Here is a 26,488-nt window from a genome sequence, read left to right as displayed (position 1 = left end):
TGTACCTGAGAGAAAGCGGAGGTTTGAGAGCTTCCCTTCCCAGACTGTGCTGTACAGCAAAGATCTGTTCCCTGCCAGCTAGCATGACGCGCTCAGCCTACAACAATCCAAACGCCTCAGAGGTTCAGCAAATCAGGTATTGGGCAGGGTGGTACTAGTGGTTCAGTGTTTCAGTACTTAGCATGCCTCCCAGAACTGCTTCCTCACTCCCACCCCACAAGATAGGGAACTTCGAACTGGCAGCTGGCTGGAGAAGCCACATTTGAGCACATATATAATAAACAAGACTTGCAGAACCCTAGAATCTGACAGATGACTTGAACATTGAAATCGCTGACTATTTTTAAATGATGCTGACAGGGAGGTAAAGGGGTTACTGTTTTGGCTGTTCCTCTCACCTTCAGAGTCTAACAAATGCCCAACACGTTTAACATATGCCAGCCAACATAGCGCGAGGCAGATTTGTTTTCATTTCCTCAGGAATTAAAATGCGTGTCTCATCCTGGGTTTTATTTCACAGGTTAGAGGAATGGATCAACACCATCTGAAACGAAAGGGTTTCTAAACTCCCCAGTTCTTCAACCCCTAGGCTATTTCCCAAGGATGTTAACATGTCTGCCATTTACTTACCACTACACATCCTTAAAAACAGCTTTCTTGAGGCCTAATTTAGATCTCATAGGACTCACTTATTTACAGGGTACAATTCTAAGCCTGGGGACACATGCCTATAAACTCATCACTCAGGAGGCTGAGGCAGGAGACAGATCCAGTTCTAGACCAGGTTGAGCTAATCCTAAGACTCTTATCTCGAAACAAACAAACAAACAAACAAACGAACAAACATCTTTTTAGTGCAGTCATTGTCACAGTCCAGCTACAGAATAATTCCAACATAAACTTCTGTGTTTGAGTCAGGCCCACTCTTAAATCATTTATTGGATTGTTAACCTGTGCATTTAAAACACCTAGATGTTAGGAAAACCAAAACTTGCACTCTCAACTCAAAATAGAGATTTATAAAGCTCTTCCTCTGAGGTCTCTCAGGTCTTCAGGTTTTAAATATACAAAACCTGTATAAGCTGGGCTGTTTCACTGCCCCACGCCCACTCTTGTTAATATGACCTGGAGTCTAAACATTTTCATTTAGCAGATCCTAAATTTACAGAAGATATGGTTTCCCCTTCTGTAAGTTTTCTGTGTCCATTTTTGTTGAGTTGGACCTTTGTGGATGGGCAGCTGCAGAGGAAAAGATTCCTCTGGAATGCCACGCCTGAGACCTGGACTTGTCTTGTTTCAAAATCATATTATGCAAGATAGACTCACCATGGTCCTCTTCCTGCAGACCCAGCATGTGTGATCCCCACCTGATCACACGGTATCTATTTCACATGCACATACACATCTTCGAATTGCAAGTGGGGAATAAAGAAAATGCTTCACCTATTCGTCTGTAAAGTTACATTGGCGAACTGTGGGTATACTGAATACACTTGGAAATTCAAGTCTTCCTCCAGCTCTTCAGAGTTTACTTCTGACTCCATTCATCCTGACATTTAAATACTATTTTATATTCATTTAAGCACTAGGTTTATATTTATTTAAGCACTAGGTATAGGCTCGTTCAGTCTTCTCTATTCAATAACCCCCTTGTGGTTAGAGCAGCTGTTTTTAAATATGTGCATTAAATGAACTTTGCATTTCTCAAACACCTACTCCTCTTGGGACATCAAAAAAGCTATTTAGTAAGAACTGCTTAATTCATAAATAATATCTCGAGTCTGTCTCCCCTCCTCTGGACTCCTAAAATTTTACATTCTCCGTGTAGCCCAGACTTCTTAGACATTGCAGCTTTTCTGGCCTCATAGCAACTGTGTGTACCACTTTGTACAGCTGCGACACAAATATGAGGCCATCTCTCTATTGCAAGCAGGCTCCGACAGTCATCCCTCCCCTTCTTCTGTTCACTAATAGAACTGATTACAACTTCTAAAGATTTACTTTATTTTTAATGCTGTGCATGTGTTTCTGAGTGTGCACAAGTGTGGGGGTCCAAAACAAGTGGTGGTGAGGGGCCAGAAGTGAGTGCTAGGAACCAAACTCTGCAAGAGCAACCAGGAAGCACTCTTAACTTCTGAGCCACGTCTCTAGCCCCTTGATTACAATTTCAAATGCAATACTCTTTAAACGTCACTCTCGATTTTACAAATGCAAAGTAAGTTCAAAAGGCTTGACAATGCAAAATACACCAAGTAAAATGAGCCTGCACGCGAGGTCCGGTTTTCCTCCGGGTCTTCTTTCGGACTCCGGGCTTGCACGTCTCAGAACCTCATCAACACGGAGGCGGCTGTGAGGTCCAAAGGGCGCAGAGCTTGGAACTGAAATCCTTGCAGCTGTTCTGAGACCCCCTGCAACCGTTCTGAGGTTCACTCAAGCCTCTTCGACCTCGGGTGACCTTGGGGGGCGGGGGACACTAAGGAAGTCTTTGTGCCTGCTCTGTTACAGACAATACAATTTATTCCCGCAGTTCTAAGGACTCGGCCTCCTCAAATTTAACTCTCTCCGCCCACAGCGGCTGCTTCCCGAGTAAGCAAACCGCCCAGGCTCCCTCAGGCTGCCTCGAGGGCTCGGGGTTATTCGGGTGTCAACTAGGTTCAGCCTCTCCTGGTCTTGCTCTCGGGCCCGGAACCTTCCGGCGTCCTCCCGGGACCTCGGCCACGCCCCCCAGGTTTGATTTCGGCGCGCGCCAAGCCTGAGAGCGGCTGTAATTGGTTGGGGGTGGGCGGATCTCCCATCTGATTGGTTCTCCGGATCGCTAGGCGGAGCGTTGTGGGGGCGGGGTCAAGGACGGAAACCTGGCGTGCCGGGCTTCCAGTTAGCGTCATGGAAGTGGTCAAGTGTCCGCAGCACGGTAAGGGTCCGAGTCTCGGGATTTCCTTCACGGGGCCTGTGGGACTGGCCTGGAGTGGCCGCCGATGACCTTCTTAATCTCCTCAGGGACCGTCTGCTTCTTAAAGACCGGTCTCCGCGATGGCCCGAATAAGGGAAAGAGCTTCTACGTGTGCCGGTCGAACACATGCGGCTTCGCGCAGTCCACCGAGTAAGTCTGGAGCGCGGCGCCGATTCCGCGGAGTGACCCAGCCTGCTCACTTTACGTCCCTGGGCCGCGGATTCCTCCTATGTTCAGATCCTTCCAGACTCAGGTTCAAGTTTCTAGTCATCTGTCTGGCCTTACTTAGCCATTCCCCTCTGCCCCAGCATCCTTTGCGCTCGCTCTAGAAAGTGTAGACAAACAGTGGACGTGGGGATTATTAGTTTCGCACCAATTTTAGGACGCCCTTTTTATTTTAATGTTTGAGGTTAAAAACATTAGGAGTTAGATACCTGCCTTTTTTCTGCATCTAAGAGGAGTGAGGTTAATAATCCAGTTTCTTTAGGGAGCAGGTCTCCAGCGAGATCTAGGTTCTTTAGAAACTGAAAGAAACATCAGACCCCAGAGATCGATGCGCATCTTAGGTGCTGTGGATGCTAAGGCTGAGACCTGGAAATATCACGCTTCTCCAAAGTGAGGAAAGTTAATACTGCTCTCCTGTGACAATCTTATATACCAGGTGTCTACATTCTCTAAGTGGAATTTAAAACTGCGTCATCATTTAACATTTTTTCCTGCTCGCTTGTCTGTTGCTTTGTAGAGCAAAGTTATTTTTTTCAGCATTATAACTTTATAATGGATATTAGTTCTTTAGTACTAGAATGAGTTTATGGTTTGTGTCTCTGTGTTGCATCGGGGTTTACTATTTATTTCCAGTTTCTAAATATATTGAGATTTGGTACTCCACTCAAATGTTGTGAGACACAAGCCTGCCCATGTGTATAGGAATTAAACACCGATGATACTATCAGGTTTGGTTCAAGATTAAGAGAAATATTCTTGGGAATTGGAGAGATGGGTCAGCATTTAAGAACACTGGCTTCTCTTCCAGAGGTGCTAGGTTCGATTTCCAGCACCCCCATAGGGGCTAATAAATGTCATTAACAGTTCTGGGGGAATCTGACGCCCTCTTCTGGCCTCTGCAGGCACAGCATGTATATGGTGTATAGACATACATGCAGACAAAATACCCCTAAACGTAAAATTTTAAAAAATAAATAAATAAGCCCTCTAAAAAAAGAGTTAATTTTTTTTTATTTTTATTTTATTTTATTTTATTTTTTTTGAGACAGGATTTCTCTGTGTAGCCTTGGCTGTCCTGGAACTCACTTTATAACCCAGGCTGGCCTTGAACTCACAGAGATCCTCTTGCCTTGGCCTCCAAGTGCTGGGTTCAAAGGTGTGTGCCCCTATGCCAGTGGTAGCATTCATAAATGGATACTTGCATGGGTGCACTATAATAAAGCTAGTACAGTACTTTCACTTGAGGCTTGAAGTGTGTCTGACAGCAGACTGAAGGCTGACAACAGGGAATCACAGGGGAATGTTTTAGACTCACTAAAACCTGTTCACTCTCAGCGCTGTACATATGTCCCTCTGTAAACTAGGAGGGACATTAAAAAAACGATGCCAAGCAAAGAAGCCAATAGTCAATTTTTGTTAGAGGTAGGTGAGTGAGTAGCAGGAAATGACAGCTCATAGGGTATTAATGGATAAAGGGCGTGGCAGAACCTGAGAAGTCAGTGAGCCTGCCTTGTAGCCAGCCTTAAACCACAGGTCATCATCCCTGGGAGTATTGCAGAGCCGATGTCCTATAACAGGCAATTTTAAACTCCTAACTATTGTCGTGCTGTGTTTTAGGAAGTAGGAAAAGAGAAACTTTGGCTCCTTTCCTTTGCAAGCCACACGGATGATGATGTATGGGATTTACAAGCCACACGTAAATCCTTAGTGTAAAACTCTGTTGCTTTGGTGATGCACGCTTGTGATCCTAGGACTCAAGAGACCAAGGATGGATTGCTATAAGTTTGCGGCCAGACTGGTCTTAGTAGCGAGTTCGAGGCCAGCCAGGGCTACACAGTGGGAACTTGTCTCCAAATGAATAAATAAGAATACGAATTCAAGCTTGGATGTGACTTCAGACGGTTGGCGTCTATTCCTTGTCTCCTAAAAGTATTTTCTCTTTTTCTTTTCCCCCTCTAGTATTCCTGTTTCTCACTGTTTATTGCACGAGGACTTTGTGGTAGAACTTCAGGGCTTGTTTCTACCACAGGGCAAGAAAGAATGGAGGTAGGTGTCTATAGGAGCATCAGAAGAATTTCCTTTTCTCTCTTTTTTTTTTTTTAACCCTGAAAGAGTTGCAGCTAGATATGCTTTTTATTGTTCTTTTTTAAAAAAATTTTACTTATTTTTAATTTATTTTTGTTTTTTGTTTTTTTTTTGAGACAGGGTTTCCCTGTGCAGCTCTGGCTGTCCTGGAACTCACTCTGTAGCCCAGGATGGCCTCGAACGCACAGAGATCCGCCTGCCTCTGCCTCCCGAGTGCTGGGATTAAAGGCGTGCGCCAGCACCGCCCAGCTGTTCTTTAAAAGTCATTACTGAGGAACAAACTGTGTACTCATTGGGCACTGTCTTCCTTGTCACTCCCTAAGTCAGCAGCTCTCCACCCAACCCCTGGGGGTGTCATTGACCCTCTCTCGGGGGTCATGTTTCAGATATTTATTTACATTAGGATTCATAATAGCAAACTTATGAAGTTGCAATGAAAGTAATTTTATGGTTGGAGATCACCACACCATGAGGAACTGTGTTAAAGGGTCACTGTGCTAAATGCTGAGCAACTAGTTATCCAGAGAAGTCGGTGGTTCATTTCTGGATTACCAGCTCTGTTGGTATTCTTCTCTAACTGTCCCATCACTAATAATATCAGCTCACTAACTTGTTGATTTTCAATTCTGCTAATAGAAAGAGGGCAAAGGTCTAACATGCTAAGTACTCAATAAAGCACGGCTTCCCTCAAGGGCAGGGAACTCCGTATAGATGGGAGATGTTATTTGTCATGAGTATCAAAAGGTGAGTAGAAACTTACCAGACACTTGATATTCTTTAAATAAATACATTGCATTGGGTACCAAGGCATGAAGTACCATGACCACTTCAAATGTTTGGTTTGGTGGTTGTTTATTTAGCTGGTTGAGATCAAACCCAGGGCATACTTCACCACTGCGCTATACCCCTGGCCCTCACTTAAGTGGAGACTTCAGGATGTAAGGTTAGTTGAGAAGGAAGGGATCATACATGATAGTTTTTGTGTAATAGTCTATATGATTTAGGATTTGTGTGTTCTGAGTCTCTGTCCCCAACCCAAGTACATTGAAATGCTTGGCATCCTTGTTTAAAAAAAAAAAAAAAAATCAATTGACCCTAGGTTTGGGTCAGTGTCTGAGGTGGTTAATTTTTGTCCATTGGTTCATTTACATATTCTTGCATAGTTAATTATGTAAAATAGTATGTCTTCCAACTTCTTCAAGATTGTGCTGGCATTTGTGGGCTCTTTGTATTTGCATATCAAATATAGATTCAACTTCTTAAATTTCTACAGAAAACCCTGTTGAGGTTGCATAATTTACACAGATCAGTTTTGAGAGAGCAGACATCAATATTGACTTTTCCAGTCTGTGAGCATGGTGTAGTGTGACTTTAAATTGTTCTCTGTTTTTAAATAATTTCCATTATGAAGTTCTCATACTCATTTTACTGACTGTGTTCCTCTGGTTGTTTTTAATTCTGTTGTAAATGGAGTGTTTGTTGCTGTTCTGTGTGTATGTGAGGGGGTATGTGTATATGTATGAATGTGGGTATGTGTGTGTGCATATGTGTGCATATGTTGAGGCCGGAGGTTGATGTTGAGTGACTCTTAGTCACCATGCACTTTACTACATTGAGGCAAGGTCCTCACTGACCCTGGAGCTCACAAGTTCTGCAAGCCTAGCTAGAAAACTTATTTTGGGGGCCCCTCTGTCTCTGCCTCCTGAGTGCTGGGATTACAGTTAAGTCTGCCTTGCCCACCTGGGTTTTATGTGGGTTCTGGGCATCAGAACTTCAGTTTTCATACTTGCAAGGAATCACTTTATTTATTGAGCTGTCTCCTTAGCCTGTAAATGGAATTTTTTTTATTTTTAAAGTTATTTTTACATTGTTTTCCTTTAGTAGAGTGGGGCTAGCAAGTCTTATTAGGTGCAGTCTTGTTCTCCTGACACTTAAGATCATTTATCCTTTGATCCAGAAACACCTACCTCTATGGTAGAAGGCAACCAATGGATTTCTAAATTGCATTAAAAGAACCACGGAGATTCAGAAATGAACCCAGTGGAGGAGAAGGGCAACTGAGATAATAGCTGGAATGTCACCCCTTGTCTTCCATGGACATCTGCTGTGATTGGTTACAGTAGCTGTTTTACAGGTAGATGTAAGACTACTATTAGAGAGGTTAAGAAGGGAATCTGAGTTCCCATGTGTAGATGTAACCGTCTTGTTAAATAAGCAACACAGAGCCAGTTGCACAGTTAAAAGCCAAGAGGTCAGAGCAATAGCTGAGAGCTGAAAACCTTACCCTTCACTGCTGCTCTGTCTTTCCTCTCCACAAGAGAGCTACTTCCTATGTCCTGTCTTTTATATAGACTTTCTGTTCTGCCTTCTCATTGGTTGTAAACCCAACCACATGACCTCCTCATCACTGCCGGTCTGTACAGACCTCCAGGTCTTCTATGGTTGGTATTGAGATTAAAGGCGTGTGTCGCCATGCTGGCTGTATCCTTGAACACACAGAGATCCTCCTAGCCCTGCCTCCCAAGTGCTGGGATTAAAGGCGTGCACCACCACCACCACCACCACCACCACCACCCAGCTTCTGCTATGGCTTGCTCTGACCCCAAGGCAACTTTATTAATATACAAATAAAATCACATTTCAGTACAAATAAAGTATCAACACACCCATGATTGTGAAGAGGTGTTGCAGGGGTTCAAACCCAGCTCCAGCTACTTCACCTTGAATTGAGATGGTGAAGCTGAGTGCAGTTCCACTGAGAAAAACTGCTTGAAGAGAGCTGGAATGGTAAGACATTCCCTGGGAGTGCATTTCAGTGTGCATCTCTCCCTTTCTCATCTAGACGATGCTGATGGCCTTGAAAGTCCCTAGGTTGTGAAGAGGCAGCTGTGTGATACAGTGTGTAGTTTGCTAGTGTCTTCTGTGTTTACCGCCTTCCTTTTTTAGACTGTTCTGTGGCCGCCCTTCTGGCACACACAATATCTGTTTGTTCGTTTGTTTTTGTTTTGTTTTCTGATTTTAGCAGCCATTGCTGATCACCTCCATTTCAATTGGTCTTCATACAGAATAAAAAGAATAATAAAACTGTGCGTACTCTCTGGTTACTGTATCATTTTTGTTCTTGACTTTCCAGGCCTTAAAAATGTCTTCTGCGAGGGCTAGGGGGATGGCCCAGCAGGTAAAAAACTGCTGGCTGTACAAGCATGAGGGCCTGAATTCAGATCCCTAGATGTGGTCACCCCGGGCTGGGGTGAGCCCCCTCTCTCTCTCTCTCTCTCTCTCTCTCTCTCTCTCTCTCTCTCTCTCTCTCTCTCTCTCTCTCTGTCTCTCTCTCTCTAATTGTGGGGTTGGAGAGATGCTCAGTGGTTAAGAGCACGCGCTGCTCTTGCAGAAGACATGGATTCTGTTCCCAGTACCCTTATCAGGCAGCTCACAGTAATTGCCGCCTTGTAACTGGTTTCAGGGAATTTGGTGCCATCTTCTGGCCTCTACAAGTCACTGCATGAGTGCGGTACACATCTACACATGCAGGCAAAATATACACATGAAAAATAAACGAAAACCCTTTTTAAAAATTAAAAAACTCTTAAAGACTTTTTGTAGCCTTAATTATTTGTATTTTATACTCCACTAGGTTGTTCTTCCGATGTGCTAGAAGTAAGGCAGAGGGGAAACACTGGTGTGGGAACGTTCCGTGGCAGGTAGGAATTACCCTTCTGTTTTCCGTATGGCGTGTTATGACAGTATAGTGAGTCACTTTGACTGAGAGCACCCCAAGTCCTTATGATCTGCTAGTGTCCATCACACAGGCTCTGAGAGCCCTGCAGAGCCATGTGACTGCTCATTCAAAGTGCAATGGTCAAAGTCTCACCATTTACCTCTTATTTCACACAGATAATTTCCTGTGTCACAAAAGTAGTCAGTGTCCTCCTGCTTAGGAAATGGAGGCTAACTTTCCCATCTTTTTACAGATCAGTAGTTACCTGATTTTGACATAAGCTAAATGTAACTAACTCTAAGGTTCCTAGAATATGAGTGTTGTAGGAATTTAGCAAAGTTACTATCTGGGATAGATATTAGATTGAACAGCTGTTTTTTAAAAAGTACTTTGACCTTGAAGAATCCTTGTGGGAAACAATTTCCTAGAGGGGCTTTGTAGCCATTTCATGACTTCAGTCACAAGACACCTTAGGCACACCTTAGGCTCTTATATTATTGTGTATTACAAATAATACATAATAAAGGACTAGAGTCAGGAGGGCATATGATGCTCTCCTTCAGTAAAACATGCAAATTAGATTAGGGACCTTGGTATGAAAAAATATTTTATGTAACTTTCAATAAATACACCTTTGTACAGCTGTTTGGGGTTCAGTCCATTAGAGAGGCTGGACCTTCCTGCTGCCTCATAGGCCTTAAAATTTTATCTTGGAATATCTTCTTTCTTCAAATGACCCGTGCTACAGAATATACTCCAACATTTGGTGCCCAGTTGGGGCTTGAGGAAAGAAGGCTCCAGATACCCCAAGACTGGAGATAATGCCCATAACAATAGGCAAGGCTCCAGGATAGGACATAAACATGGAGAATTTTAATTCTCCATCTCAAAAACAACAGCTAATACAATATGGCTCCTAAAACAAAAGATGGAAAAGAAAAAAAGAATCTTCCCATAGAAAAAGGGAGGGGGAAGTTAATGGTATCTTCACAATAGAGAAAGTTTAAAAAATAATAAATGAATTCTAATCTAGGAGAGGAGGAGGCCCTACTCCTGTGTGGTACAGGGGAAGTGGTAATGCTCGTAAAGACGAGAGATGTCCATGTGGCTCTAAAGGAGCTCTGGCTCAGACTTCACCTCCCTTGAGCCCTGGGAAGGAGTGATCCAGTACAGAGGAGGAACAGGCACCGAAAGAAACAGAGTCATTGTGAATTGGCGTCTTTCTTTGTATATGCAGAAGTTAGGCATGGACTGCATTTGCTGAGTTTCCATTTCCTCCAAAAAAGGCGTTTTAGATACAAGGGTGGCCTTATTTTACCTTACCGTATACTGTTTTCGTTGTACACAGGATCCTAATCCTAAAGAATATCCTGTAACCAGCAAGCCTCCACAGGCATCTGAGTTATTTCCTCATCCTCCCAGCCAGCCAAGAAACCCATTCAAGGTGCTTAACAGTAATCAGAAAGCAGCTCCCCGGAAACAGTTAGTCGAAGGAGACGGTGGGGGAAAGACAGCTGATATGACGCTGAGCGAGAACAAAGACCAGCTCTGGGATCAAAAGAAAGGCCAGAAGACCAAGTCCGACTGTAGGATGGAGAAATACCCCTCCCCTGACCTGGTGACAGAAACACAGTCGAGAGGTGACGGGAAAGAGCAAGGGGCGAAAACAACAAAGGAGACTGGAGGAGTGGCTCCCAAACAAGGCCGTGCAGATGTGCTCCGAGGGACACCTGCGGTCCCTCAGCTGTCAGAGGGTGAGAGTCGAGATGTCCCAGATAAGCCAGAACCGCCGCCGCCGCCGAGAGAAAAGGAAACCCAGCTTTCGCCTCAGAATGGTCCTGGTCAGAACCCAGGAAGCAAAGCCCAGAAAGAGGGCCACCTCAACCGGGAGCAGCTCAGGAGTGGGGAGGCCCAGGGCAGAACAGGAACAGATGCCCCCAGTGCCCAGGCCTCTCAGGAGGGAGCGCCTGGGCTTTGCTTGCGAGAGGTCCGCCATGCTGCCTCCAGCAGCGAGGACAGTGAGGACAGTGAGGACGATGACGGTGTTTCCAGTAGGCCAGGGTCCCCACTTCTCTTTGACTCCACTATGGACTCACAGAAGAAGGAGAACCTCCACCTTTGTGATCAGCATGTGCAAAGACAGCCACCTGCTGCTGTGGGTGTCTGCAAGAGGGGAGAGTCGTGTGACCCAGCAGCCCAGCGTGCAAACCTTACAGCACAGCTGAGACAAAAGAAGGTGAGTATTGGCTCTGCAGAGTATACCGCCTTTGCTGAAGACACCGGTTCAGTTCCCAGCACCCACGTCAGGTGGCTCAGACTGCCTAACCTCAGCTCCAGGGCATCTGATGCCCTCTTCTTGCCTCCTTGGTAACCTATACTCATGTTTACATACTTACACACAGACACATACAAATACACATAATTAAAGCTAAATTAAAAAAAAAAAAAAAAAAAAGAGAGAGAGGCAGGCCAGTCTTGACTTGTGCTTTGTCTCTAAAGTGGTTGTTCTCAACCTGTGGGTCACGAAGGATCCTTTCACAGTGGTCGCCTAAGACCTCGGGAAACAGATACTTACATTACGATTCATAACTACCAAGTTACAGTTCTGAAGTAGCAATGGAAATAATTTTATGATGGGGGTTACCACAACATGAGGAACTGTATTAAAGGGTCTCAGTGTTAGAAAGGTTGAGAACCACTGATCGAAGATCAGGGTGTTCTGGGGCAGCTGGGAGACCCTCATAGAACTGAGTAGATCCCTGAGAGGGCTTTGTAAGTGGCCGCTTAATACCTGCCTTTCTGATGTTTATGCTTAGGCTTAGCAAGTTAGTTGGTTTTGTTTTGTTTTTTAATCCTGGATTTTACATTCGTAATTAAAAGATCATTTCAGAATTTCAGCATGCTGAGCCATTTTAATGTGAAGTTGTCCTTTAATAACTTGAGAGGCCAGTCCCATTTGAATCGGGTCTGTTTTTTAGGGCACGCTGGCTGCAGTGAACATCCAGGCTCTCCCTGACAAGGGTGAGAAGTTGCTTAAGCAAATCCAGGCATTGGAGGATGCACTCAGTGCTCTGGCTCTCTCCCCAGAGCAAGGTAAGATGGGATTTGCCCCAGCACTCCATGTTTGTGAACTTGACAGAGACATTTTGATAAAAATTGTGTTCATTTTTTTCCATTTTCTTGTTGGCTTCTGAGCTTTCTTCTGATGATAGCTATTGTTGTTTATAAAAGCAGCGTTCCTGCTTCCTGTGGTCTGAGCACAGTAGAGCTGGAGCCTGCAGTCTGCTGACTGCATTTGTACTGCCTTTACTTGTTTCTCCCACTTCAGCCCATCTCCCCTTATGTGTTGAGCAGGAACTAAGGAGAACTGTAGCTCTCAGGAACCCCAGCAGAGTGGCCTCGCCAAAACCACTACAGACCCTCCACACCTCGTGCCTCCCCAGCCCCTTCCCAGTCGTGATGTCCAGCTTGTAGGCTTTCTAGGACTAAAGGCAGGTCGCCAGGGAACTCCTGAAGGATCCAGTCAGTGCTCAGGAGGTAAGATTCAAGAATTCAGCCCTGCTGTGACAAGTTGATGCTGTGAGTTATGTGTTACCTAGCAGGTGTCTTTGCCCACCAGAAGGGGAAGCCATTTTGAATTGAAAGTTGCACATGCGTTAGAGACCTTGATTCTCTGTAGAGCTCGGAACAGTTGTTGTAGGACTCTGAGGCTGGGGGCTGGTTACTACCTTACACTGAGAGCCCATCCACTGACTCAGAGGGCGGGCGGCACATAGGATGTAGTGTTGTGTGTGAAACCTAGCTTATTATGAGGCAGGTGGACCAGCCGCTAATGCAGAAGAATGATGTGAGTGGTAACCAATGCTTTACAGCGACACAGAAAGCAGTAATCCCTAGTTAGCTGAGTCCCCCACTGCTAACTTTCCAGGCAACTTTGCAGGTCCCAAGTAGGCTTGTTGATTTTTTTTTTTTTATTTACTATTTTATTTTATTTTATCCCAGACAGTCTTCACTGTGCTGTCTGACTCGATTTACCAGTCAGGAGCTTGCAGTTAAAGTGGGCTGGCAGTTAGGGGAACAAAGGCCGTTAATCTCCCAGTGAGAACTGCCAAAGGTATAAAAAAATGGAAGGGCAGCATAGCTCGGGAGTGTCTAATAGATGGGGTGATATTTGAACCTAGGCCACTCTAAAAGGGCACTGAGAAAACACTTGGTCACATAGCATAGCAGTCTTGGCTGCTTATTATTCCATTACATAATAGTGACGGAGTCACCTAGAGAAACATTAAATTATAGTGCTTATTGAGGTAAAAGAGCATGTGATGAGACTTGGAAAGAATTCTAGTAAGAAAGCAAAGTTTCCCATTGTCTAGAAACCTTGTACCCAGAATGCTTTTCCCCTAGAACTGCAAACAGGTTGTGTAACTCGTCCTTGTGGAATGAGAGGGCAAACAGTGTAGTATGAGCCATAGTCAGCTGGCGACCTGCACCTCAGGGATCAACTTTCTGTCTGCACAGAAGACTTCATGCGTGGCTTTTACTGGCCTTTCTCCTTTGAATCCAGAGACCTTTGCTTCCAGAATTATTGCACAGCATGACCTTTGACCTTTTTGTCCACTGCTTTTCATAAGTGAAAAATAAAAGATCAAAACTCCAAGGGCCTCGCTGGAGACCTAACTCAATGGTAGTGCTTGCCTGTTGTGATCAAGGCCTCAAGTTTGATCTTCACCTCTAGAAAAGAATTACAGATTGTTTTGTTCTAAATTGTAGTTCATGTGGTTATAAGCAAACAAAATGGGAGTAGAGGAGCTTGGGAGGTCAGTAGAGCGTTGAGGTAGGAATTTTTACTCAATACAGATGTATTGTTTGGCACATAATTATATTTTGAGGCTCTAGCCAGAATATAGTACTTGTCTTGCTGTGTTTTTTGGGTTTTTGTTTGTTTGTTTATTTTTGTTTGTTTATTTTTTGGTTTTTTTTTTTTTGAGAGACAGGGTCTCATGTACCCCAATTTGTATGGTGCTGGGAGTCAAATCCATATATGCAAGGCAGGCACTGTACAAACTGTACTGCATTTCCAGCCCTGAGGACATGGCACTTGGGACATCTTTGGGTAACACTTGTCTGTTCACAGGCCATATGACCCAACATCGCCTTCATAGTGTGTGGAGCATCACGAGTGAAGCCATTGATGAGCTGCATCGGTCACTGGAGTCTTGTCCTGGAGAAGCAGCAGTGGCAGAAGACCCAGCTGGCTTGAAGGTGAGCCAGGAAGACCGGCAGTGGGGAGTGCCCAGCACCCTGCAGAGAACACTGCGAAACCTGCAGATAAATAAATGCCGTAGTGACTTCTCCTGTGGTAGTTTCTATTTTGTTGAACAGTGGACATAGTAGCAAACCCTTTTTTTTTAAGTTGTAAGATTATACATTTCTATAGCAGCAAAGGATCCATGTGTTGTCCATAGATGCTACAGGATATAAACCAATTGTTATTTGTAACGATCTACTGGGGATGGAGATACAGGAAACAAATGTGACCATAAGACAAAGATAAAGAGCACCTTGCAGTGTGTCTTAGGCCATATATGTAAAGTACAAAGGGAACTCAGAATAAGGAAAACATCATCTGGGTCAGTCAGTACTTTTATACCTTAAAAAAATTGCAGATATTTAGAGAGCAAAGAGGATAAGAACAGGATAGGAGAGTGAGATGGTGTTGAGGGGGGAGACACCGAGGTTGGTTTTTGTGAGTCCTTCTCCCTGAGCTGGGAGGAGCAGCTCATGCTGCTGAGTAGGGCGAGGCCCTTGCAGTGGAGCCTGGCATTGGCAGAGGAACTTAAGGGTTGAGTGGGTCAAGATGCACTCTGCAGTTGTGGTCACTCTGTGAAGGACAGTGAATACTTTTGAAGGTTTGTTCTCCCAGAGCACAAGGGGAACTGGGACACAGGACTGGGAGGAAGTCACTAGTTCAAGGGCTGCCACAGCTTGTGACTAACGGTCCATACTGGGCTGTTGGGCAGAGAGGAGAGTCAGATATAAGAATCATGGAAAAGACAGAAAGGCTAGTAAAAGTCAAGTGACATCAGGGGTTTGGACGCAAGCAGTAAAACCTGACTTCTAATTGAGAAGACAACATGGGCTTTTAGTGGATGTGGAGACATGGACAGGAGCATCCTAATAGAGATGCTGACCACTAGCCATGGTGAAGGCTTCAGCGTAACAGACAGGAGAAACCAGTAGCTCATGACCACAGCTAGACTGGAGAGGGCTGACCTGTACAAAGGAAGAGTAGAGTGAAGCCAGGGTCCCATAGCCTCATGAGGAGTTCATTCTGACATTTGCTTATTTTTATCAGGTCCCTTTGTTACTCCACCAGAAGCAGGCATTAGCCTGGTTACTGTGGCGGGAAAGTCAGAAGCCACAAGGAGGGATTCTGGGTAAGTTTAGCATTGTGACAAGAGCCAACAGTTACGGGATTCTTAGGCACCATGTTAACCTCGCTGTATTGTTTCATTTGATGTTGTCACATCCACTTTTTTCGGATGGGAAACTTAAAGTGTAGAAATGGTAAGGACTTGGTTAAAAATGCATGGCCTACCAAAGGAAGTGTTGGCAGCTAGCTCTGACCAAGCCGAGGGTTTGTTCTCTGTTGGCTCCACAGTCTGTGGAACATGAGTCCAGGGGCCAGTATTCTAGGAACACAGGCCATAGCCACAATTACAGACTTTGCTATGACTTTGCTCTGAAGTGTTCAAGGAAGCTAAGGCCATCCAGTGTTGGCTTCATCTGCCCTGGGTTCAGAGATTGGTAGTAGAACCCACAGCATCTAGTCCATCCCACAACTATAACTTACACAGATCAAAATCAGCAGAAGGCTCACAGGACAAAACTCTGGGAGTAGTCTTCTGGAGTCTTCTCTCAGTGGGCCACACGGCTCACGCTTACATTCTAGTGGTAGGTTGGAAGCTGTTTCCAACTAAAGGAGCATTTTGGAACCTCAGTGCCCAGGAAGTTTTCTAGGAGTGTATCACATAGACAGTGTTTGGCACAGAACCACATTGTATACAAATGGTGTGGGCAGAGTGAGGAGTGAGTCACTCCTATCAGTTCTGAAATATGAGAGCTGTCCTTACGTGTTACTTATAAAGGGTAGCCAAGGCCTAAAGTTGGGAGTAGGGCTCTCAGAGGTTGGTAGACAGTAGTAGGTTTTCTGTAACACAATAATATGTTTCTCCCCCAATGCAGAAAGCCAGATCAAGCTGAATTAAAAAAGCAAAAGAGCAGGTTTATTTGAGCAAAGCAACTCCTGGGTGAACTCTCCAGCCCCAGAGATCGGGGCTGGAGAAGTCACGTGTCTGAACTAAAGCAGGGACCTCATACACTCTAGAGGCAAGGGGTGATGATGTGTCCTCCACAAGCTGGGTTTGTGCCCAAGTATGGTCAAAACTGACTGCTTTGGTCTGGTCTTGGCTGTTGGAAACTTCAGGGAAGACCTGCCAGGAATGCAAACTGGGCTTTTTGGTGCCTTTTCTTTGTTGGAGATTCTCTGAGAGGGTGGAGTCTGGAGAGAGAGGAATGGGGCTTTTTGAATCAAGCAGGAGTGGGAGGTTCCATCCGAACAGACCAGCTGCCCATATTGACTGCTGGACTGTGGCAGAAGCAGAATTTGAATCATAGCCCATGTGCTCACATTTTACTTCTGCTTGCTCGCAGTGATTATTTTGAATGAATATAGCAACCTGATGAGTGAGCCTGAGTGTTGCATATGGTATGAAGAGAAGTTAGGTAAACTCAGTGGCTGGTGCGGGGACAGTGCCCAATGCAGTGTCAGGCCTAGTGAGTTGGCTCAGCAAGCAAACACTTGTAAAAGCCTGGTGACCTGCGTTTAGTCTTTGGAATTCACGTAAAAGTGGAAGGAGAGAACAGACTCCATACATGTGTCTTGGTATATGGCGCTTGTGTATACCTGCATATGTACATGCACACATGCATATGTGCGCGTGCACGCGCATACACACACACACACACACACACACACTCAAATATATAATGAAATGTTACAGCCTCTGATGGATAAAAGAGGTGAGAAAGGACCGCCGGAACCGTGGCAGTATCAGTAGAGTAGGTGATAGGTATGTTAGCCAGACATTTTCTTTTGGAAATAACGGAAGGACCAAGCAACATCGTGAAGCTGACAAAGTCAGTTGACGACTCTTAGAAAAATGCCACTGTCACAGAGAACTGAGGTACGGGTGAGGTCTAACTCTTGTATATTGAGCTGTCCTCCATACAAAATAGTGCATCATCTTTGCAAAAACAAAGACCCCACTGGGGTAGGGAGAGGGTCAGTTTCTACAGGAGGAGTCTTCTCCTCAGGTTGTGTTGACTGTGTGTATTGTTTTCCAGCGGATGATATGGGCTTAGGAAAAACCCTGACGATGATCGCACTCATCCTAACCAAGAAGAATCAGGAGAAAAGCAAGGACAAGGGCAGAAGCATGCCTGTGACGTGGCTTTCCAAGGATGGTAGATATCAGCACCTTCTGCCATTTCCAACCTTATTTGAGCCTGCAGAGGGGGGTTTCCAGGCCACGAAGGGTCACATCTCATTAATCTGTTAGAAAACCAGCATTGGCTACTTCCCTGTATTATTCTAATGTGGAATATGCCAGTTATAAATGAATTCTTCCCCCTTTTATTTAAACTTAGTTGATCAGGGATTAGAAAAAATTCCCTGGAAGTAGGTAAGGCTCTAGAAGAGTTAGTTCAAACACAGTAATTGCTGTTTTCTGTTAATATTGGGAATAAACTTCCCAGGTAGATCCAAACTAATGCACTTTTTAAAAGTTACATATTTGATTTGTTTCTTGTTTTAAAAATATAACTTCATACATATTTTAAGATGCTCTATATCATCTGTAAATACTGTGTAAATTACTGTGAATGTGAGCACAAGTCCTGCTTTGCTGAGTGGGTAGCAGCATGTGGCCTGATTCTCAGGCCCACGGTAAGCACTGTTGCAGCACACGTGGATGAGGAGTGATGATACTGTGTCACCAGATGGTTCCAAATGACATTAGCTGTCTTAGAAGAGGCTTTTTCACCGGGCGGCGGCGGTGCACGCCTTTAGTCCCAGCACTCGGAAGGCAGAGCCAGGCGGATCTCTGTGAGTTCAAGGCCAGCCTGGGCTACAGAGTGAGTTCTAGGAAAGGCGCAAAGCTACACAAAGAAACCCTGTCTCAAAAAAAAAAAGAAGAGGCTTTTTCTGCTTACACATATAGGCTCTATTTAACTCATAGTAATTTGTATTTATATTTTAATGTGAAAGTACATTGTTACAATTTTCCCGGAAAACAAAACAATAATTCCCTGTTGTGAATCATCTCAGGAGGCCTTAGGAAAGGGCCTGCTTCCACTTCTGGCCACTGTGAAAGAACATTGCTTTTGAGATGGCCACACACTGCCCACTTTCTTTCCTCCCCATCTTTACACACAGAATCTACACTTTTAGAGGAGAAAATAAATAAGTATTTTGGTTTAAAAGTCCCTTGCATTTCCTATTCTGTTTGCTTTGTGTAGAAATAAAACAGTAGTTAAAAATATCGATGAAAGGAGTAAGTCAGTCAGGAGAAAGTAAATGTTCAAGGCTGTCCAATGAATATAACTAGGTATTGCTTTTCCCCCCCAAGACTCCTCTGTTTTGACTTCCAACGGAACACTAATTGTCTGCCCTGCTTCCCTTATCCATCACTGGAAGAACGAGGTAGAGAAACGAGTGAACAGCAACAGACTCCGAATCTATCTCTACCATGGGCCAAACAGGAGTCGGCATGCAAAAGTGTAAGTTGGAAGTGCTTGGATGCATCTGCAACCCATCTGAGGAGCCCCTTTGCCTTTCTGCTTGTCTGTTTCTTCTCTTCGTCAGGGCTTATCATATGTGTGGAGACCGAGGCTGATTCTCACTCTCATTATCAGACAGCCTGCCTTCAGCTACGTCTACTGTTCAGTGGTTTTACTTTTCGGCCTGCTGCTCTCTCCCAGCCAGTCCGAGGGGCCTGCAGTGCCTGAGCTGCTTGCCAGGTGGCAGCCACATTCCCTGGTAGACCCTGGGGAGTCTAGAACTCATCTTCCATTTCTCTGAGAGTGAAAGAAAGCACCTAGTCTTACACGCCCTCTTGGTATCATCTGTCAATTACCTGCTGTAGGCTGTGTGGATGTGTGAGTGTTTATGGCTGTATTTTCATATATAAACTATTCAAAAAGTTTAGACTTAAGAGTTTTAGATGCAGAATTGTTAGACTTTGCTAAAAATTCCTGAAAGGGGATGCTTTGGAGGGAGAAAAGATCACCTCAGATGGTAGCCTTTAGTTTTTAGTTCCTGGAAGTAGTTGTTTTTGGGTTTTCTTTCCAGTGCTAGGGATTGAATACTTTGAACATTCTGGGTAAGCACCTACCACTGAGCTACAGCTAGACCTTTATTTTAAAGGTTTATTTTTTAATTTTTAAAGATTTATGTATGTGCACCACATGCGTGTAGGTGCCTGTAGAGGCCAGAAGAGGGCATCGGAGTCCCTGGAACTGGAGTTCCTGGTAGTTGTGAGCCACACGATGTGCTGCTGGGTAGCAGCTCTTAACTCTTAACCTCTGAGCCCTGTGGAGCCTGACCAGAGTCTGCCAGCACACCTGTTCTCATAGTCCGTGCACTAGGGGGCAGGACCGCAGTCTTCGCTGCCGCCCGCTTTGGCTCTGGACCTTAGAGACAGTTGGAGCTCACTTGGTTCACCCTTGGAGCACAATGGACTTGTCACTCAGAAGACACCAGTCACTTAGATTTGATGCGGAGGATTCATAGCTGGAATTGCCGTTTGGAATTAGGGGTATCACTTTACCGAAAGAATTTATTGCTGTCTCTCAGGTATATGACATTAAATCTATTCGAGTAAGATTCATGCCTTTAATAAGAACCTTTGTGTGTAAATAATGTAGGAAAGGTGAGCTGAAAGCTTACTAAGTTAAGCTTTAAAATCTAAAACTAAGTTAATGGGTTTTCCCATCTGTTGTAAAGCGGTAGTGAGAAAGGAACATTGGCATGCGTTGACAGTGCTTTGAAGGTTTCTTTTTCCTTAAAGATGTCAGCGTCACCCACCACAGGTCATTAAGTGTTATTTTTTCAGCCCTGTCCTACTTGCTTTTCTGACCATTGCAGACTTACTGTGACTTCAGCTAGAGATTTTCCTTTCTGACTCACTGGATGGGAAGAGAGGCTGTCTGGTTACAGTGAGCACTGTAGTAGAAATGATCACATTGGTAAGAGGTAGAGAAACCTGCCTCTCACAGTTCACACACACACACACACACACACACACACACACACACACACACACACACGACAGAGACAGGCAGAGTGCGTGTGTGTACCAAGGACATCATTACTCAGTGTCAATTCTGCTATTGTTCCTTCCCGCCCTACATTTTTTTTTTTTTTTTTTTTTTTGCATTATTGGGAGTTGAACCCAGAGCCTTGAACATGCTAGGCAAGCACCCTAACACTGGAGCTGTTATTTCTCCGCTAGGCCTTCTTTATAAAGAAGTCACCTCTGCCTCTGTCAGGCTCCAGGAAGAACTATTTACTCTTTGCTTTGTTTTGTATCCATGCAGACTCTCTACATATGATGTCGTGATTACTACTTATAGCCTTCTGGCCAAGGAGATTCCCACAAAGAAGCAAGAAGGAGAGGTTCCCGGTGCAGACCTCAGTGTGGAGGTGAGGATCAGGGACGCCAGAAGGTAGAGGTAGAGGCACACAGAGCCTAATGGGAGAGATTGCAAAGGTATTTTCCTGCAAAGAATGTTCCAGATACTCCTCCAACCTGTGGACATGAGTCCTTCCCACTGCTCTTTCTTATCCTGGACAAGCACCCTGGTGATAAATTAGTACTTGGCACAGAGTTTAGCTGTTTTTAGAACTAAAGAAATCATACACTATAGTTGTGGTAGTAATAATCACACATAAATGCAGAAGAGTCTTCTTTTTTCATTTTTCCTTATTAAGAAATTTTCTACTTACTCTACATACCACCCACAGATCCCCCCCTCCTCCCACCCTCCAGCCCTCCCTCCCTAGTCACCCTGAATCCCCAAATCCCCCAAATTAAGGTCTCCCATGGGGAGTCAGCAGAGCCCAGCATACTGAGCCTAGGCAGGTCCAAGCCCCTTCCCACTTGCACTTGCAAGGCTGTGCAAGGTGTCACACCACAGGCACCGGGTTCCAGAAGGCTGCCCATGCGGACAGATCCCAATCCCCCTGCCTGGGTGCCCCCCAAACAATTTGAGCCAAACAACTGTCTTCCTTATTCAGAGGGCCTAGTCCAGTTCCATGGGGGTTCCACAGCCAATAGCCTACATTTCATGGGCTTCCACTAGTGTGGCTGGTCATTTCTGCACGTCTTCCCATCATGATCTTGTCATCCCCCGCCATGCAGAAGAGTTTTATTCAATGCTTGCATCTATGTGGAGTATATTCTCATGTATTTTTTATGTTTAGTCTGCATTAACCTGTGGTTGCCTGCCTTTCCTCTGCCTCCCAGAAAGGGCCTTATAAATAATAGTACAATAGATGGATCAGAGACCAAACAATAACCTTGAAAAATTCTTTGTTCCTAGGCAGATTGAGGAACGCTTAGCTGATGTACAGGCTTTATTGTATAATTTTGTGAGGATTTCTGTATTTTGGGCAATTCATAGAGTATGTCCCTAGCTCATGACCAACCTCAGTGCTTTTCCATGGCTCTTGAGAAAAAACCCAAATTCCATTACATAATGTCTCAGGTGCCTTATAATCTTGCCCCCTCTCTGTCCTTCATCTCTCCTCATCTGCTCCCTCCCCGTGGCACTGCACACTCTGCACACTGTCATACCTGCCACCCTCTGGTTCTTCTGGATACTGTGCTTAGTTAGCTGCCACTCTTTCTCAGGTGCATCTGGCCTACGCAGTTTCAGGAAGCCTTTCTGTACTGCTCCCTATTCAGCGTTTGGATGAGTGTCTCCCCCGGCCTCTGGTGCTCACTTGGTTGTGGCTGTTCAGCTGGGGTCGAGGCTCTGCTATGTTGGGAAATGGAAGAAGTCATGCTTTAGCAAACTCTCTATGTCCTGCGCTGAGTGACTTCTGCACAGACTTCATGCTCTGGTTACATTTGTCTCTCTTGCTGGAGTTTGAGCTCCTTGAGGGTGTGAGCTGGCCTTTATGTTTTTGACTTAGCATCTTACAACAAAAAATAGACTTAGGGGCTGGGGAGTTAGCTCAGTGGTAGAGCGCTTGCCTAGCAAGCGCAAGGCCCTGGGTTTGGTTCTCAGCTCCGACAAAAAAAAAAATTAGACTTGTAAATTTAGTAAATATTTTAATGAGTGAGTGAATTTTCAGCCTTACAACTGGTGTATTCCTGGCCAAACATTGTTAATGCTGCTGCTGAATGTAGACTGAAAGAATAAATGAAAATTCAAATTACAAAGCATTTTACCCTTAGGCTTTTAAGTTCAGGGACAGTCTCTTAAGTGACCATTTCTTTGAACTTTTTGAGAAGTTCTGTCCTTGGTTTCTGAACTTGGTTCAGTGGGAGGGTTTAAGCAAATGAGAGAGTCAGAGTGGGTCCTCAGCACTTACTGGCCACATCCCCTCCTCTCCTGGAGGAGCATGCATGTCCCCATACTGGTGTGGTTGGCTATCACTTTTTTTCTTCCAGGGTGTCTCAACACCTTTGCTTCAGGTCGTCTGGGCTCGAGTCATACTGGATGAAGCTCACAATGTAAAGAATCCTCAAATACAGACATCCATTGCTGTGTGTAAGCTGCAGGCTCAGGCCCGGTGGGCTGTCACCGGAACGCCCATTCAGAACAACCTATTGGATATGTATTCACTAATGAAGTGAGTGGCCTCTTTGGGGTCATTAATGTGAGCCCCTTGTCCCTAGCCTGCAACCCGTCATCATTATTTCATGTGGAGTGTCCAGATTATCTTGTGTAGCAGGTGGCAAGCTTTAGAGGCAAAGGGTGGATATTCATGAGAAAGTATTATCAATCCCAGGCTGAACAGTATTCTATATTCAAGTAAAAATCTAGAGCAGCTTGAAGTAAAGGAAGCTAGGGTTACCATTCTTCAGTCCAGTAACTGTTTTAGGCTACTTTGCTTTAAAATACCAGGCCTAAGGGCAGGATTGCAATTTATTTGAGGCACACAGAAAAGAATGCTGATTTCAAAATTGTTTTCTTTTCAAATATACCCATAAAAGGCTTTGGCATTTCTTTGCTAGCATTGATGCTTTCATAATAAATTGTAGCTGTATATGTCCTGTTTGACTGTTTACATTGTTCGTGTCAATGCACATCTTGACAATGTAGCGTTCCTGATTGGCATGGGTCCTTAGGGCCTGTCTAGCAGACAATGTATGGAATTCATTTTTGGATGGGATGAGGTCCCAGAGGTAACAGTTCTGGTCTGTTTCCTTGTGTCTTGCTTTGAACACTAATTCCATCCTCTCCCTGCTCTGTGCCCTTCCTGGCCCTAAAAAGGTTTCTCCGCTGTTCCCCGTTTGATGACTTCAGTCTTTGGAAGAGCCAGGTTGACAATGGTTCATTGAAGGGAGGAGAACGGTTGAGCATTTTAACCAGGAGCCTTTTGCTGAGGAGAACAAAAGACCAACTGGATTCCACTGGTAAACCTTTGGTAACCAGATTTCTGCCTACGCCTGGCACAGCCGGGGAAGGAGGGTGACCAGGACCTCAGGTAGACCAGCCCCGTGTCAGGAGCCTCTGTTCCTTCTGAGGAGACTCTCCTCAGAGTGTCCCTGGTGCTGGGTTGGCACAATCCCTCCCAGGGAAGGAGGAGCAGCCGTGCAGACTGGCGCCAGAGGCCGGTGTGCTAGGGGTTTGCTCTGAGGTGTCAGGTGGTCCCCGAGTTTCACTTCACCACCTCCTCTCACCTCCAGGTACCGCTGCCTCAGCGCAGATTCCAACTGCACCGCTTAAAGCTGTCTGAAGACGAGCAGGCTGTTTACGACGTCTTTCTGGCAAGGTCGAGGTGTGTGCCATGAAGAAGCACCTTCTCCTGCTTTAGTTTTTCTCCTTTCTTGGCTTGGGGAAGAGTCTGGACTCAGGTGTCCTTCACTGTCACGTATGATTCTAACATGTTACATCTTTATAGTCCAGAACGCCCCTCCCTCCCTCCTCTTGGATGATCTGTCTCTCATATACATTGAAGGCAGAATTTTATTTTGATGATTTATTGATTCTTATTTTATGTGAGGGTGTTGGATCTCCTGGAACAGGACGTACAGATGGTTGTGAGCTGCCATGTGGTGCTGGGAATTGAAGCCAGGTCCTCTGGAAGAGCCAGTGAGTGCTCATAACTGCTGAGCCATCTCTCCAGCCTGGAAGGCAGAATTTTGTCTCCACTTTTAATTGGCTTGTTTACATAAAAATCAGAGGGTGTGTGATCTATCTGCTCTCTTGGGGGCTGTATGGATAATGACTCTCTTTGACCCTTAACCTACTGCCCAGCATCTCACTGGAACTTAGATTAAAAAAAGCTTTGTAATCTTTCCTATTGTTTTCTTTGCACTGTCTCTCAATTCTTGTTCTTGGAATTCTCCATCTGCTCCCTTCTGTATGGTACTGGTATGTTTCCAAGAAGAATGCGTTTTTTGTCTTCCTTGTACTTTGTACTTACTACCAATCTTCAAAAGGTTTTGTTTTGTAAATAGTAATAATTGAGCACTGCTCTGTCTGTGGCTCATGTTTGCTGTGAGCTGGGCACCATTTAGCCAGTGCATTCTGTAACCTGTCCAGACCCCACTCCAAGTTAGGCAGCAACCACCATAAGCAGTCTGGCCTTAGTGGCTGTAATATGTGATTTCCTTTCTTGATCTGAGACAGGTCAGCTCTCCAGTCCTATCTAAAGAGACATGAAGGTAGAGGCAGCCAGCCCGAAAGAAGCCCTGATAATCCGTTCAGTAGAGGTAAGCCAGGGACACTCAAATGTAGCCGCTGAAAGTGGGACTCTGGCAGTTAAAATAGCAGAGCCAGCTTATGGGCCCAGGTACCAGAAACTAAAAGCTTGGTAAGCCAGAAGAAAATACACTGATCTTGAAACACAAGGACTTCTTTCTGTTTTCTAAATCTGCATGATTTAAACTAGGCAAGGCAGGCCAACAGAAAAACCTAGTACTTCATCTGACTTCATAAACATGTATGTTGTATGTTTATGTTATATGGCTGTTAAGGCTCAGCTGGTGAGGGTGCTTGGCACCAAGCCTGATGGCCTGAGTTCAATCCCTGGGACCCCTATAGTGGGTGGAGGGTTGTCTTCTAACCTCCACATGCACACCTTGGCACACATAACACCCAAAATCCTTTTTTTAAAAAGTATGCTACAGCTAAATTATTGAATCTCAGATTAAACAAGCTTAACTAGCCTCACTCAGTTCCCAGTTCCTCCCCAGATTTCCATTTTAAATCTTATACTCTTTCCTGGGGCTTGTCTTCTCCCGGAAGTGGCGCAGGAGTTTGGGTCCAGCGTGCCCCAGCGCTCTGCTGCAGCAGGCTCGCAGAGACCCAGCACCATCCACGTCCTGTCCCAGCTGCTACGGCTTCGCCAGTGCTGCTGCCATCTCTCTCTACTCAAGTCGGTGAGAGCACACCACCCAGCGCTTCTCAGCCCGTGGGTGCCAAGTGAAGGGAAAGGCGGTCTGCAGGGCTAGAGCGGGTCGGGAGGAGACTGGCTTCTTACACTTTCTGTTGATGTCTGTTCGTTCTCATGGCAGCAGATGATTGATTGATTGATTGATGATTTGTTTTGTTTTGGATACACTTACTTTAGACCAGGAAGTGACGTTGTGTTAAGGAATCCATTTGTGAATGGTTTGGTATCTCAGAATGTCATAAAGCTTATGTAGTTACTGTTGTTCAGTACTGAGGCTCATGGAAACTCAAGTACAAACTGGAAAGTAGCTTTACTCTAGACATGTCTAGAATTCCCATTTCAGAAGCTTAGTGTTGCCGTTCGACTGTCAGCTGAATGAATATGAAAATAGAACGATTATGTAATCTGTCTGGCAAGTTTTTAACTTGCATCATGTAGTTTATCTGGTGAAAAACTTGAAGGCCATGCTATAGACAGGGCCTTTTCCATAGTACTAGAGATAAAAGGTACTTTGCTCTCGAGTTTTGCAAATCAGCTGGAAAGGAAGCAAGCCACTTCTCTGTCCCCTGTTCCCATCCCTCTCTGCCCTTCCAAGGCCCTGGACCCGACAGAACTGGAAAGCGAAGGCCTTGTCCTGTCCCTGGAAGAGCAGCTCAGCGCTCTGACCTTGTCCAAACTTGACGTCTCAGAGCCTTCACCCACTGTTTGTCTCAACGGCACCTGCTTCAAGGTGGAGCTTTTTGACAACACACGAAGGAGCACCAAGGTACCTTTGTCACCCCTGTGCTGTACGGAGAGATGGAATGACCCTTCTTCC

General features: G+C 45.0%; 1 protein-coding gene across 1 annotated transcript in view; it reads left to right on the top strand.

The window, feature by feature from the left end:
• Positions 1–2,854: 2,854 nt before the first annotated feature.
• Positions 2,855–26,488, top strand: part of Ttf2 (transcription termination factor 2) — a 32,563-nt gene continuing 8,929 nt past the window's right edge. The window contains exons 1-18 of the mRNA XM_036190684.1: positions 2,855–2,911; positions 2,998–3,100; positions 5,135–5,221; positions 8,895–8,961; positions 10,327–11,214; positions 11,957–12,071; positions 12,333–12,515; positions 14,113–14,240; positions 15,334–15,415; positions 17,385–17,504; positions 18,668–18,818; positions 20,637–20,742; positions 22,718–22,899; positions 23,544–23,697; positions 23,960–24,051; positions 24,906–24,988; positions 25,524–25,657; positions 26,267–26,437. Of these exons, the coding sequence (XP_036046577.1) occupies positions 2,884–2,911; positions 2,998–3,100; positions 5,135–5,221; positions 8,895–8,961; positions 10,327–11,214; positions 11,957–12,071; positions 12,333–12,515; positions 14,113–14,240; positions 15,334–15,415; positions 17,385–17,504; positions 18,668–18,818; positions 20,637–20,742; positions 22,718–22,899; positions 23,544–23,697; positions 23,960–24,051; positions 24,906–24,988; positions 25,524–25,657; positions 26,267–26,437 (2,874 nt within the window). The 5' untranslated portion in view covers positions 2,855–2,883. The remainder of the gene's footprint in view (positions 2,912–2,997; positions 3,101–5,134; positions 5,222–8,894; positions 8,962–10,326; positions 11,215–11,956; positions 12,072–12,332; positions 12,516–14,112; positions 14,241–15,333; positions 15,416–17,384; positions 17,505–18,667; positions 18,819–20,636; positions 20,743–22,717; positions 22,900–23,543; positions 23,698–23,959; positions 24,052–24,905; positions 24,989–25,523; positions 25,658–26,266; positions 26,438–26,488) is intronic.

This window comes from Onychomys torridus, chromosome 6 (assembly GCF_903995425.1).
Source record: "Onychomys torridus chromosome 6, mOncTor1.1, whole genome shotgun sequence".
NCBI lineage: Eukaryota > Metazoa > Chordata > Mammalia > Rodentia > Cricetidae > Onychomys > Onychomys torridus.
Note: the sequence above shows the minus strand (reverse complement) of the source record. Positions and strands in the feature narration are given on the sequence as shown.